A 13,562-nucleotide genomic window follows, 5' to 3' on the forward strand; every position below is an offset into this window, starting at 1 on the left:
TATCTTTTCCTAATTAAAATTATTTTTTTTATTTATGTTGTGTCATGTCTTCTATTTCTATACTGCTTATGAATTAGTGGTCACATAAGGTTGGAATATACCCTATCGCTCTCAGGAATGGTCAGTATTCCTCCCTCATCTTGTTTTCTCTATCTTTCCTGAAAATACTAAACCCTTCACATTCTATCCCTGAATGCAAGGTGAATGAGGTAGTACTTGGGCAGACGGAGCGCTACTTCATTTGCCTGAGCCAGGCCTAAGGAGATCACGGGTTTCATGTATTGGCGATCACTGCAGATGCTTAGTCACAGGTCGCATGCAATGCATAGTGTCTATTCTCAAATCGTCTACTCAACTCCCCCCCCCCCTCCACCCAAGATTAAATCCTGAGTGTGCCACTGCTGCATGGTCACTTTCATTAATTGGAGGCAATGTGGTCACCTTGATTATGGATAACTCTTCTGATCCTATGACCAAGTCCAATACTCTCATACCCCTGGTCTCCTTACATCACATGCTGCCTCAAGTAATTATCTCTCAGTCTATAACTCCATAGTTGAAGTCCCCCGTAATAATCACTCGACCTGTACTCAATATACTAATTTGCCAGTGCATGTCTTCCAGATCATCCAGGAAACTCCCTGGAAGCCTGTAGCAACAACCACCTGCATATTTTTCTTACTGACCGTAATCTTGCACCAGACTGCTTCAAATTAATAGCCACCTCCTGTCTATCTTCTATTCTTTTTCACTGTAATTCATCAGCAGTGCTCCTCCCTCATCCTATTTTCTCTATCTTTCCTGAAAATACTAAACCCTTCACATTCTATTCCTGAAAATACTATTTCATCAGCTATTAGCCACGTCTCACTAATGCCTATAACTTTTCCTTGTTCCCGATGCTTCTAGCATTAGTATATAGAAACTGGAACATCCCTTATCCCCAACCATCTTTACATTCTGAATTGACTATCCCATTCAATATTGTGGCCTGAGAGACTAGATTCTTCATTTGCTTGATGATTGCCTTCACGCATACTTACTGCATCTGCCCTAATGCATTAGTTTTCCTGAACTTTGCTCTTCCACACTCTCAGTGAATAAAGCTCTCTCCAGACACCTAACTCTGGATCCATTTAAGTGCAGTCCATCAGCATTGTACAAATCTTTCTGTCCATCAAACTCTACAGTCTACATCATTCCTTCTGCACAACTTGTGTATTGATCCATTAGCTATCATTGTTGTCCTTCTCAGTCTGCCTCTATCATAGCATGGCAGCAGACTCACAAACTTCACTCTGTTGCTCTTCCTTTTCACTTCTTGCAACAATTCTTTGACATCCTCCCTCATACATTATTTCTCACCTATAGGTGAGAAATAATGTATGAGGGAGGATGTCAAATTGGTTCCAGCTTCCCTTTCTGTATCCAGACAACATTACTATCTTAAATAAAGCTCTTTCCAGATTCCTAACTTTAAGGCGGATGCCCTAAAAGAATATAGAGAAAAATGTATGAGAGCTCAGTTATTGTGTATAAGTGGCTAAACAGAAATGGATAAACTTCTGTAAGAATTGGACTTTTGGACTCTACTCTTGAGTAAACCACTCTCTGATATCTCTCCATCAACCACCATCCTATCCATCTCACCAACCCTACATCCATTCCCATATGTTGCAGTTTACGGATTAGAATTCCATGTGGTATCGTGTCAAAGGCCTTTTCTGCAGGTCCAGCAGTATCACTGAAAACCCATTACCCTTATCCAGTTCAGCCGTCACTGCGTTATAAAATCTGAGCAAGTTACTGAGGCATGATCTATCCTTCACAAAACCATGCTGTCCCCTTACAGTTATGCTACAAAGATACCTAGACATAAAGAGATGTGAATTTGTAATGTGTTTGCCTTTACACAAAGCAGTTATCTATGTTAATACTTTGTGTTAAACAGACTTAGAAGACTTAGACAAGCAGGAACAACAAATGACACTAGTAATATCTGTAATGAGTAAGTTAATTCTTGTATTTGTCTTGCATCATATGTGAATGTTGTGGTGTAGCTTAAAATTGTTCATCAATACCAAATATACTGTTGCCAAACGTATCAGCAGCAACTGTTTATTTTCCGTCACTGCATTGCTATCAATATGAGGTTAGGCCTCCTTTCACTGCTATTACAGCCATTACTGTTTGGCATCACCTCTCCACTAAGTTCTGGTAAACAACAAAATTCTGTACAAGACCTCACTTAAAAACAAAAATAAACAAGCCTATAATAAAACTTTAACCATTCCATATGTTAAAGGGATATCAGACAAAATAAACAGAATACTACAAAAATACAACCTTAAAGCTACCTTTAAACCTCCTGCAAAATTAAAGAACTTAATCAATACATCCAAGGATCCTCTCACTGGCCCACCCTGGGGTATACCGTATTCATTGCACCTGTAATTTGCTATACATAGGGGAAACAGGACACACAATTCCTATCAGAAAAAAATGAACATAAAAGATGCATTAAATATAACTATGGTCAAGCTTGTCTTTCTGATCATGTGCTGAACACTTTACATAGAATTGACTAAAAAAACACCTGATGTTTACATCACACCAAAACATGATATGAATGTAAATTTAAGGAGGCCTGTGAGATTCTTATCAATCACCCTAATCTAAACAATAATGATGGCCTAAAAATCCCAAACATATGGAAGGCACATATTCTACCCACTAAACCTTTCTCCCTAAGAGTTAATTTTACATAGAACTATAGGTAATCCATGATCCTAAATCTAATATAACAATTGTCATGTTAAATTAGGACATCATTTTCACTGTAACAAAACTATCTATATGAAAGAATGTTTTTCTATGTTGTCTTAAATAGAATATAGCTTTGATGTAGTTAATTTATTTCATTTATTTATTTATTATACAGGTATCCCTCGATGTTACCGCATTAATCAAATCTAATAATCAATGGCAAAAATTAAAATTCATCCATGATCGATTACTGTATTAATAATGTGTAGGAGGAATGACGTCATCATGCTCACGCCACAAGGCTTGCATGTTATTGCATGGTAAATGTAACCCTGTGGAGCTCGTGGCGGTAAAAATTGCAGCGTAGGTCGCGGTATATCTGAGAGATACGTTCATTACTAGTATGTGCTAAAATGCAATAAAACAAAGAAAAAACACTGCAAATATATTACATGATGGTACAAATTAAGTGGATATTGAATCCAACATTATTTCATAGTCTAACATAGAAACTACAAGAGTTTCGTGCTGAATATGAATAGTGTTTGGAAAATGAATAGACATGCAGGAGTATCAAAGAGACGGGAACTTATGTGGAATTATAATGCAGGTGATTATAATAGTCTTGGACGTCAACTTCTGGAAGTTTCATGGAGGGAGGAATTGGAAGGCCGGGATATCATTAGTGCGTGGAAAATTGTGAAAGAATATTTGTTAGCAGCAATGGTAAGTTGTATACCACGAGTGAGAAGAGGACACAATTTGGAGTAAAGTGGATGACAAACAATATTAAACAGGAATTGCATGTGAAAAAGAGGATATGGAAGAGATATAAGGAGACAGGTGAAGAGAGGATGCGTGAAGAATATAAGACACAGGCCAGAAGAGTGACTAGTGTGGTAAGGAAAGTGAAACTGGAATATGAGAGGAGATTGGCCCTAAAATCCAAAGAAAATTCTAGGGAATTTTTTAGCTATGTGGCCAGTAGGAGGAGAAATGACTGTGGAAGAATGATATTGTGGGATAAAAATGGGAATAGTGACTGATGCAGAGGACATAGTGGAAATGTTCAATGACCACTTTATTGGAGTATTTCATCCTGGAGGAGTCAGTTTTAATGCTAGAGGGATAGGGCAGGTTCAAGGTTTAGCGGTACAGGAGGAGAGTGTTTCAGATACTGAGAACTCTGGATGTCAATAAAGCTTTGGGACTGGATGGTATTTCACCACGAGTTTTGAGAGAATGTGCTAGGGAACTGACAGTGCCTTTAACCTGGCTTTTCAATGAAAGTCTGGCTTCGGCAAAGGTGCCCAGGGAATGGAAGGAAGGTAAGATAGTGCCATTGCCTAAGGGTGGTAACAGACTGGAAGTGTCTAATTATAGACCAGTCTGTGTGTCATCAGTAGTTAAGATCTTGGAGAAAGTAGTGAGGGACCGTATACAGCACTGGGCAGATGAGGGTAATGTTATCTGTGAGAGTCAACATGGATTTGTGAAAGGGTGCTCTTGTTTTAGCAATATGCTAGCCTTTTATAATAAAGTTACAAGAACATTAGATGAGGGAAAAGCATATACTGCAATTTTCTTAGACTTAGCAAAGGCATTTGACAGGGTGCCACATGATAAGCTGATATTTAAGTTGCAACACATGGGTCTGGATGTCAGATTGGTCAACTGGATTCAGGATCGGCTGTCTGTTAGGTATCAGAGAGTTGTGTATGGTGGAGCAGTTTCAAGGAGGCAGAAGGTTACAAGTGGGGTTCCACAGGGCTCAGTACTAGGACCTATATTGTTTAACTTTTATACCAATGACATTGCCAGTGGATTTCAAGGGGATATTCAGTTGTTTGCGGATGATGTGAAGCTGGGAAGGATTATTAGTAATAGTGCAGATGTGGTAGCCCTGCAAGAGGATTTGAATAAGCTAGATAGATGGGCAAATGAATGGAGGTGTCAGTTTAATGCAGCAAAATGTTAGGTCTTGAGGTTTGGGAAACATCGATGGGATGCTGCATTTTCTATGGGAGGAGTTATACTGGAGGAAGTTGGGGAGACGAGATCTGGGGTTGATGATTGATAGAAACCTGAAGTTAAGGGGACATATTGCAAAGGTGGTGAAGGTAACACAGAGGATTGCTGCAATTATGAGAAGGACACTGACCTGCAGAGATAATAAGAGGGTTATCATTCCGTTGTATAAGTCTCTGATCAGACCACACTTGGATTATTGTTCTCAGATTTGGTCCCCAGGATTTGAAGGGGATAAATTAACTGTGGAAAAGATACAAAGACGGATGACAAAGATGGTCTCAGGACTGTACAAGGATAGTTATGAGAATCGGCTGAGGGAATGTGGACTGCAGAGTTGTTTGGTGGATAGAAGGAGAGGTGATATGATTGAGACTTTTAAACTGTTGAGAGGTGGTTACAGGGTTGACACTGGGGAGTTCTTTCACTTGGTTGAACAGCGGGAAGGAGTGATGACAAGAGGCCATCCCTGGAAGTTACGAAAGGAAACTGTGAGCAAGAGGGTGAGGAATGGTTTCTTTGCATGGAGGGTGGTTGAGCCGTGGAATGCATTGCCTGATAGAGTGGTGAGGGTGAGAACGGTCAATGAGTTTAAGGAGTGGTATGATAGACTTTGTTTCTTAGGGGGAACCTTCCCTCGATGAGTCTTGACAGACTTTATGTTCTTAGGAAGGACCTCCCACGATGAGTCTTTTGACTCCATGGAGGCCTGAATAATAATAATATATAGAAACTAAAAGTTTCAGCGGATGCAAGCATAAGCAACCTTATGGGTAACTCATAGTAGAGGTGGAGTAAGCTCCAGATCACTTTCCTTAGTATTTTCCATAATGTAAAGCACATCTCCTAGAGGACATGTATGATAAATATTGAATCCAACATTATTTCATAGCCGAATATAGAAACTACAAGAGTTTCGTGCCGAATATATAGAAACTAAACGTTTCGGGATGCAAGCATAATCAACCTTATCGGCAACTTGTAGTAAAGGTGGAGTAAGCTCCAGATCACTTTCCTTAATATTTTCCATAATGTAAAGCACATCTCCTTGAGGACATGTATGATAAATATGCCTTTGGCTCTCTATTTCAGTAATGGTTTATTTATTTTCAGTTACAATCTAGAAATTACTGAACAAAGAATAAAAAAACATACTATACTGACGTTGGAGGTCACGGTATCTCTCAGATACAATTTATTGTCAAATATCACAAACCTTTATGTAACGTGTTAAACCAAACTGACAGCAAAAAACAGTGTGGAATATCACTCGCAACATATGAATGCACAGCTACTCATGACCTCCACGCTATACACTGAATTGTGTAAGAATATTTATATTAAACATTTTACATGTATCTGTCAGATCAGCTGCAAGCTCGGCAGGGTTAAAGGCGCGTTAATCAAAACTCTTGCCGCGTATATCAAGGGATTGCCACAATTAATTTCACCGCGTTAAGCAAGGGATACCTTTTTATTTTCACTAGAGGTCAGACCAGTAGAATAACCATTGATCAAATCATTCTCATATGTGAAATGTAATTTAGCTTGTCTCTGTGTGTGTGTGTATTTATGTATGTGTGTGTGTGTGTGTACTCCAGATGATGACCTTCATATGAAGGTCAAAACGTTGGGAAATTAAAATATAACATGATTGTAGAGTCCATAATTTGTGTAAAAAAAATGCTGATCACCGTGTAACACTAAAGGAAAGGGGAAAAAAAATGAAGTTCTGGTAAACTGTTGCTGGAATTAGTTTCCATTTCTTCTGTGGTATGGCTAACAGTTGACAAATGTTAATTGGGCAAGTAGGTCTGACATGCAACCTTTGCTTCAACTCATCCCAAAGATGTTTGATAGGGTCGAGGCTTTGGGCTGCCAGTTTAGTTCTTTTACCTCCATGTCTTTAAACTTAGCTAGGGCCCTTGCTTTGTGAGCAGGTGTTATTGTGCTGATAAAAGAAAGCTCCTATTCCAAACTGTTGCCAGTGTGGGAAGAATGGAATTGTCCAAAATATCAAGGTAGGCATCGGCATTTAAAGATCTTGACCCAGAAACCAATGCGCCCAGTCCAACCCAGGGAAAACAACACTAGACCATTATGCTACCACCTCCAAATTTAATAGTTGATGCAAGACTTCTGGTAAGTATTGTTTACCAGGCATCTGCCAGGTCTAGACACGTTCATTGGACTGCCAGATCATGTACCGTGATTCATCACTCCACAGGACATTCTTCCATTGATCCACCGTCCAATGATGGTGTTTGCGTGTTGGCAGGTATAAGGGCTTGTAAACTGCAGCACGACCATGAAACCCAAGGCCAAACACCTCCCAGCAAATAGTTCTGTCACTGGCATCCATTCCAGAGGTGGTTTCCAATGGTTACTAAGGTTCACTGACTATTTACTGTGACAACATACTCTCGAGTTCACCAGTACTGATTTGTCTGTTTCTTGGGGTACCAATTTGACAAGAGGGGATGTGGTGATTCTATCACATTTCCATGTCACGATAACCTCACTGACAGTAGGATGGTATGTGCATTGTGACCAAAATCTGACTGAATGATTAAACTTGTGGGCTCCAACTATCATACCACATTTGAATGGACTCAACTCTTTTCGTCCACTCATTATGATGGCAAAGAATGTCTGAACTGCTAATGCCCATGTGTATCTGCATACCTCACTCATATATGTGCCTTTCAGAAAAATACATGAACATGTTAAGTATTGGGATGGCTTCTTAAATATACCAAGAAAACATTTTTCAGACTTAAAGCTTTTATTGAAAATAAAAAAAAACACGCTGTCCTCAACTTGTGTGTTACAAATTTTACATAAGCCAAATTTAATCCCTTTATCTGTTAATTATGCCATATTGCTTGCAGTACATTATGTTTTAAAGGTTATTTCTGTTTGTCACAGAATTCATACGACTTGGATTTCAATATGTAATTATCAATGCAAGGTTTAATTTGGCTGTTCAATCTTAAGGAATTATCAAGAGACATTGGAACATGGCTTGTTTTTTCTCTTTATAAAATCTCTCCATAACAGGCTAATGTATCATATGTTTTCTTTGGGACTTTTAAGAATCATGAGAGATTAAAGATCCATGAGAACACTAAAAATATAGTATAGTATGTTTTGTGTTGAGAGATTGAGGTAAGTATTGTATGCCCACTGGCAGATTGCCAAGAATAGTCAATTCATGCTGAAGGGGGGGGGGGAATACGTGAATGTACTAGGTGGGCTTTTTCTGCCTTGTGAAAGACTGCTGTTAAATGGTGTGTGAAATAAAATTTTTACAATTTGCCATTTTCCAGCCCTTTCAAGATAATTTTTTTAAGTTGGGAACTGTTTGTATGTTTGCATTTTTCTTATCTTGCACCATGTCTAACATTTTAAGGCATTTAACGTTTTCTTTTTAATGCATAGCTCTGCTCAAAATTATAATTTTTTGATAAAATTTCTAGGGATTGGGACAACTGGATAAAATCTTTATTACAACTCTGAAGTAGAACCATATGTTGGAGTGAGCATTTTCCTGTACCAGATTTAATTCTTGCAAATGCTTATTAATGAGAGATGTAGTCATCATAGTTATCTAGTAATGCATGAATATTTGCACATAGAAAGGCAGTCATTGATCATACTGCTTTTAGAATTAAAAGCAGTATGAAGCACTCTTCCAACATCAACAAGTATAGTTGCATTAATTTCTCAATGATCTGGTAACTATAATTTTTTTAAGATCTGATAGCAGGACTTCTCTAAATTAATTTTATGATTATCCGACCCATAGAGGGCATATAAGGACAATAGTTTCTACGATTACTTAGTTTAGTGCTGTTCCTGTCACATTTATTATTGTGCTCTGATGGGTAGAAAATCAGCAAAATATTAGTGAGTTTAATAAATGGTGTTGTTTACACTATGGCGCATTATTATGGACAGTAATATCTGGAGAGTCCTCTTCGATGAACTTGAAGACACTACATTTACGAGCTCATACCTAATAGCATCACTTTTGAGTTCTCAGCCAGAATGTTTTTACTACATTGGGCCATATCTTTTTCTGAAGGGCACTAATGCAGTGTTGCAATATTGTTGATTGCATTCATTCTACTATAAATTTTCCACAGTTCTTTTATTGCCCTGTGGATTGTCAACATAAGTCACAGTAAAGTGCACTGAAACTTTACTAAGAAGTAATTTTTAGCCAGGTATTTTCAGAAGTAATGTAATGCAAGAAATAATTATTCTTATGTGACACTTACAAGGACTCATAATTATTTAATAAGTGGAGGAAAGAAGTAGGCATGGTTAATGGTTGGATAATTACTATAAATGGTAAGAGGGATTAAATTTGGATCAATAGGGATTATTGCAATTGTTTTTAAAAGTTCTATTCCTGATGGCAAAAATTGGAAATTTTATTTACCGAAAAAATTAACAAATTCGTATACATCTGAAGGTATTAAATTTAATATTTCAGAATACCACTAGCTGATGAAAATATCCTACAAAATAGTTCTATGAATAGAAGACCATCACCAAGAGTTTCAGATTACAGTAATACACTAAAGCAAATTCAAACTGCCAAGACCCACATAACTGTCACAAAGGTGAGTAATTTCTTAAGCTACTCCATTCACAGCAAATCATATTTCTCCACTGTGTGCAAATGCAATATTTTGTCAATGATAAAGTGATAACACAGCTCATATATTGTTCTCTATTTGCCATTCACTGCTGACATGAAACAGGTCCCAGTGCACTTATATAATCTATAATAAAATGATTAAATATTATAAAATCCTGAGCACCAGGGTTTTAAGTTGGGAGAAGGTAGGAAAAGGAAGCAACCAGTTGTGTGCTGAATCTGTCTTATGTGAGCTAAATGTTAATTTTTCAAGAATTTTGCAAGCCAGTTCTTAAACTGACTATGGTTATAAATTGTAGAGTGGCACACACTTCAATCTACCATAGCTAGCTGTATTTTTATTATGCTTATTATTCAGGCCTCCATGGAATCAAAAGACTCATCGTGTGAGGTCCTTTCTAAGAAACAAGTCTATCAAGACTCATTGAGGGAGGTCCCTCCTAGGAAACACAGTTTACCATACCACTCCTTAAACGCATTAATGTCAACCCTGTAACCACTTCTCAACAGTTTAAGTCTCAATAATATCATCTCTCCTTCTTCTATCCATCAAACTCTGCAGTCCACACTCCCTCAGCCAATCCTCATAACTAACATTGTACAGTCCTGAAACCATCTTTGTTATCCACCTCTGTACCCTTTCCACAGTTAATTTATCCCCTTCAAATCCTGGGGACCAGATCTGAGAACAATAGTCTAAGTGTGGTCTGATCAGAGTCTTATACAACGTAATGATAACATTTTATCTCTGCAAGTCAGTGTCCTTCTCATTATTGCAACAATCCTCTGTGCTACCTTCACCACCTCTGCAATATGTTCCCTAAACTTCAGGTTTCTATCAATCAACCCTATTTCCTCCAGTTTAACTCCTCCCATAGAGTATGCAGTGTCCCAAACCTCAAGACCTTACATTTTGCTGCATTAAACTGACACCCCCATTCATTTGCCCACCTATCTAGCTTATTCAAATCCTCTTGCAGGGCTACCACATCTGCACTATTACTAATAACCCTTCCCAGCTTTGCATCATTTGCAAACATCTGAATATCTCCTTGTAATCCACTGACAATGTCATTGATATAAAGGTTAAACAATATAGGTCCCAGTACTGAGCCATGTGGAACCTCACTTGTAACCTTTTGCCTCTTTGATATTGCTCTGAGTCCAGTTGACCAATCTGACATCCAGACCCATGTGCTGCAACATGAATATCAGCTTATCATGTGGCACCCTGTCAAATGCCATTTTCTAAATCTAGGAAAATGGCAGTATATGCCTTTCCCTCATCTAATGCTCTTGTAACTTTATTATAAAAGTCTTGCATATTGTTAAAACAAGCGCACCTTCACCAATCCATGTTGACTCTCACAGATAACATTACCCTCATCTGCCCAATCCTGTATACAGTCCCTCACTACTTTCTCCAAGAGCTTACTAACTACTGATGACACAAACTGGTCCATAATTAGACACTTCCAGTCTGCTACTGCCCTTATGCAATGGTACTATCTTACCTTCCTTCCATTCCATGGGCACCTTTCCTGCAGCCAGACTTTCACTGAAAAGCCAGGTCAAAGGCACTGTCAGTTTCCTAGCACATTCTCTCAAAACTCGTGGTGAAATACCATCCAGTCCCACAGCTTTACTGACATCTAGAGTACTCGGTATTTGGAACACTCTCCTCTAAACCTTGAACCAGCCCTATCCCTCTAGCATTAAAACTGACGCCTCCAGGATGAAATACTCCAATAAAGTGTTCACATTTCCATTATGTCCTCTGCATCAGTCACTCTATTCCCATTTTTATCCCACAATGTCATTCTTCCACAGTCATTTCTCCTCCTACTGGTCACATAGCTAAAACATTTCCTAGGATTTTCCTTGGATCTAAGGGCCAATCTTTTCTCATATTCCAGTTTGGGCTTATATATGATGACATGGAAAATCCAGCCAGGGGCAAGTTTATTTTGGCACACTTTGTGCATCTTTGTGTAGGAATCATCTCTGCTAGCAATTTTACAGAAATATTATTTCTTAATAAACATCAAGAGACACAGATTTTGCATTTCTACAATTGTCATGAACTATGCTACGAAGAAGCAGCACAGGCAAATCAAGTGATGTTTGCTGATAATGGAATTCAATTACCGAGCGCTGGTTAATTACAAAATTATTGGGTGATAAGGGATGTTTATGTATGACAATGAATGCTAAATCTAGGACTTTAGTCAGGGTAAAATTTCTCATAAGACATAAACTGAGGAGAAACAATGTGGTTAAACATATAATTAACGAAGCTTGGAGTTGAAGTTCATTTGCAAATTTAGGTCACTTGAACAAGTCACTTCAGTAAAAATGACTTTCAACCCACAGTGATGAATCATCATCACTGTGTAATGATGTGTTAAGGGCAAAATGTTTTTAAACCAGTTTTAAAAACCTATGCAACTCTGATGGCAATTGTGCAAAAAGACAGACCTGGGTTTGAATCTAATCTAGCATATGAACTTTTTTTACAGAGGCATTTTCATGCATTCTATAATACAGGTAAAGAATCATTTACTAGATATACAAAAAAAGATATAATCACCTCTCCCTGTGTGTTGTGTGCACGTATACACACACATGCAATACTTTACAAGAGAAATATTTTTGTTTAATTTACAGCATGTAATAAACCACCACTTAAGCAAGGTTAATGGTGTGTGTGTAGTCATGGTTATGCATAATAATGTTGCATCTAGCTCTAAATATGATTTTGTTTCCTGACAAATAAAAAAAAAACATAATAAAGATATAATACAATTATTTTGAGATTCAGCACATGCAACAAATTAATCTCTCCCTCCCTCTCCATTTTTGGCAATGCATTTTGCTTATCTATTTTTTTTTTTATTATTCAATAGTTTTATTTGGCTTCAAACTATTTCTCCTCATTCATCTTTGTCCTATTAAAATATTCCCATGTATCAATCCTGTTCACTTTATATCATAAGCTCATGTTTTTGTCAAAACACATTCCCTGTTTTCCTTCTGTTTCACAGTACAGCACCTCAATTCATGTTTCAGTCCTAAAAACCTGCCAGCCTACCCATATAACTAACTTTATATATTCATAACCTTTTTATAGATGGGATTCACATAAAATACTAAGTCTTATTCTTAATCACTCTAAGCTTCATGTATACTGAGAAACAGATGTAGAATAATCAATTATGCCAACATTCAGCATCTAGAAATCAATGTGATGGTTCAAATTCTATTGTACTTACTTTTCATTTATTTGCAGCTTAAAAATAACAAAGACAATCCATATCAACATGGAGTAACTGCTAGAAATGTCAAAAGAGAAACAGCTAAAAATCATAATTTACCCTTGCTCAAAAATGAAACTCACAATACCAATATACAGAGGTAAGTTTTAACATTATAAATAGCCCTGTGAATGAATGAGAGGGAGAGGTTTTATTTAGTAAATCTAATTTTTCTGTAATTTTCAGTGTTCTTTAATTATCAAGTAATTTTGCAGATAACTATTATTCAAAAGTATATGGCAAAGCACTTTGAGAAATTGCATATCTCATACATTATAACATACCTCCATGGAATTAAAAGCTGAATGTCACATACACCTTAAATTTTGAAATTGTAAAATATTTTGTTTAGAAAAGAATTTCCCTAAATTCTTTGGATGGCACACTAAAGTTATTTTTATAATATCAGTTTCAGATAAAATGAAGGGCTACACCCTTCATTCTCTAACCACCTTGAGACCATCTGAAGGTGGTTACCCAGTTAACACAGTCCCTTGCTGTTTTCATCAAGGAAACAGGACACACACACACAAAAATCTATTGGAACAAACTCCAATGCTACATCAGCAGAATTCAAGATAGGCTCATAGTTCTATCTATAAAAAGGGAAATAAAAAAATATGAGAAGCAGGGGTTGAAATGGTTTTGAACAAAATAAAATGTTCCCCTCTAAACAATTTTTTTTTTATCTAATTGCATGAATAATATTCATGAATCAGAAACATTGGTCTCTTAGAGGCCAATGTTTCTGACTCCAGTGTTGGTTTCTAGCTCGACTATCCCAG

General features: G+C 37.3%; 1 protein-coding gene across 1 annotated transcript in view; it reads left to right on the plus strand.

Moving 5' to 3' along the window:
• Nucleotides 1-13,562, plus strand: part of LOC150104470 (uncharacterized) — a 53,375-nt gene that overhangs the window by 29,841 nt on the left and 9,972 nt on the right. Inside the window, exons 3-4 of the mRNA XM_090395652.1 lie at nt 9,296-9,425; nt 12,753-12,877. Coding sequence (XP_090251778.1) covers nt 9,296-9,425; nt 12,753-12,877 — 255 coding nt within the window. The remainder of the gene's footprint in view (nt 1-9,295; nt 9,426-12,752; nt 12,878-13,562) is intronic.

This window comes from Typopeltis vanoorti, chromosome 7, assembly GCF_054136105.1.
Source record: "Typopeltis vanoorti isolate ZY-2024b chromosome 7, IOZ_Tvanoo_1.0, whole genome shotgun sequence".
In the NCBI taxonomy this organism is placed as follows: domain Eukaryota; kingdom Metazoa; phylum Arthropoda; class Arachnida; order Uropygi; family Thelyphonidae; genus Typopeltis; species Typopeltis vanoorti.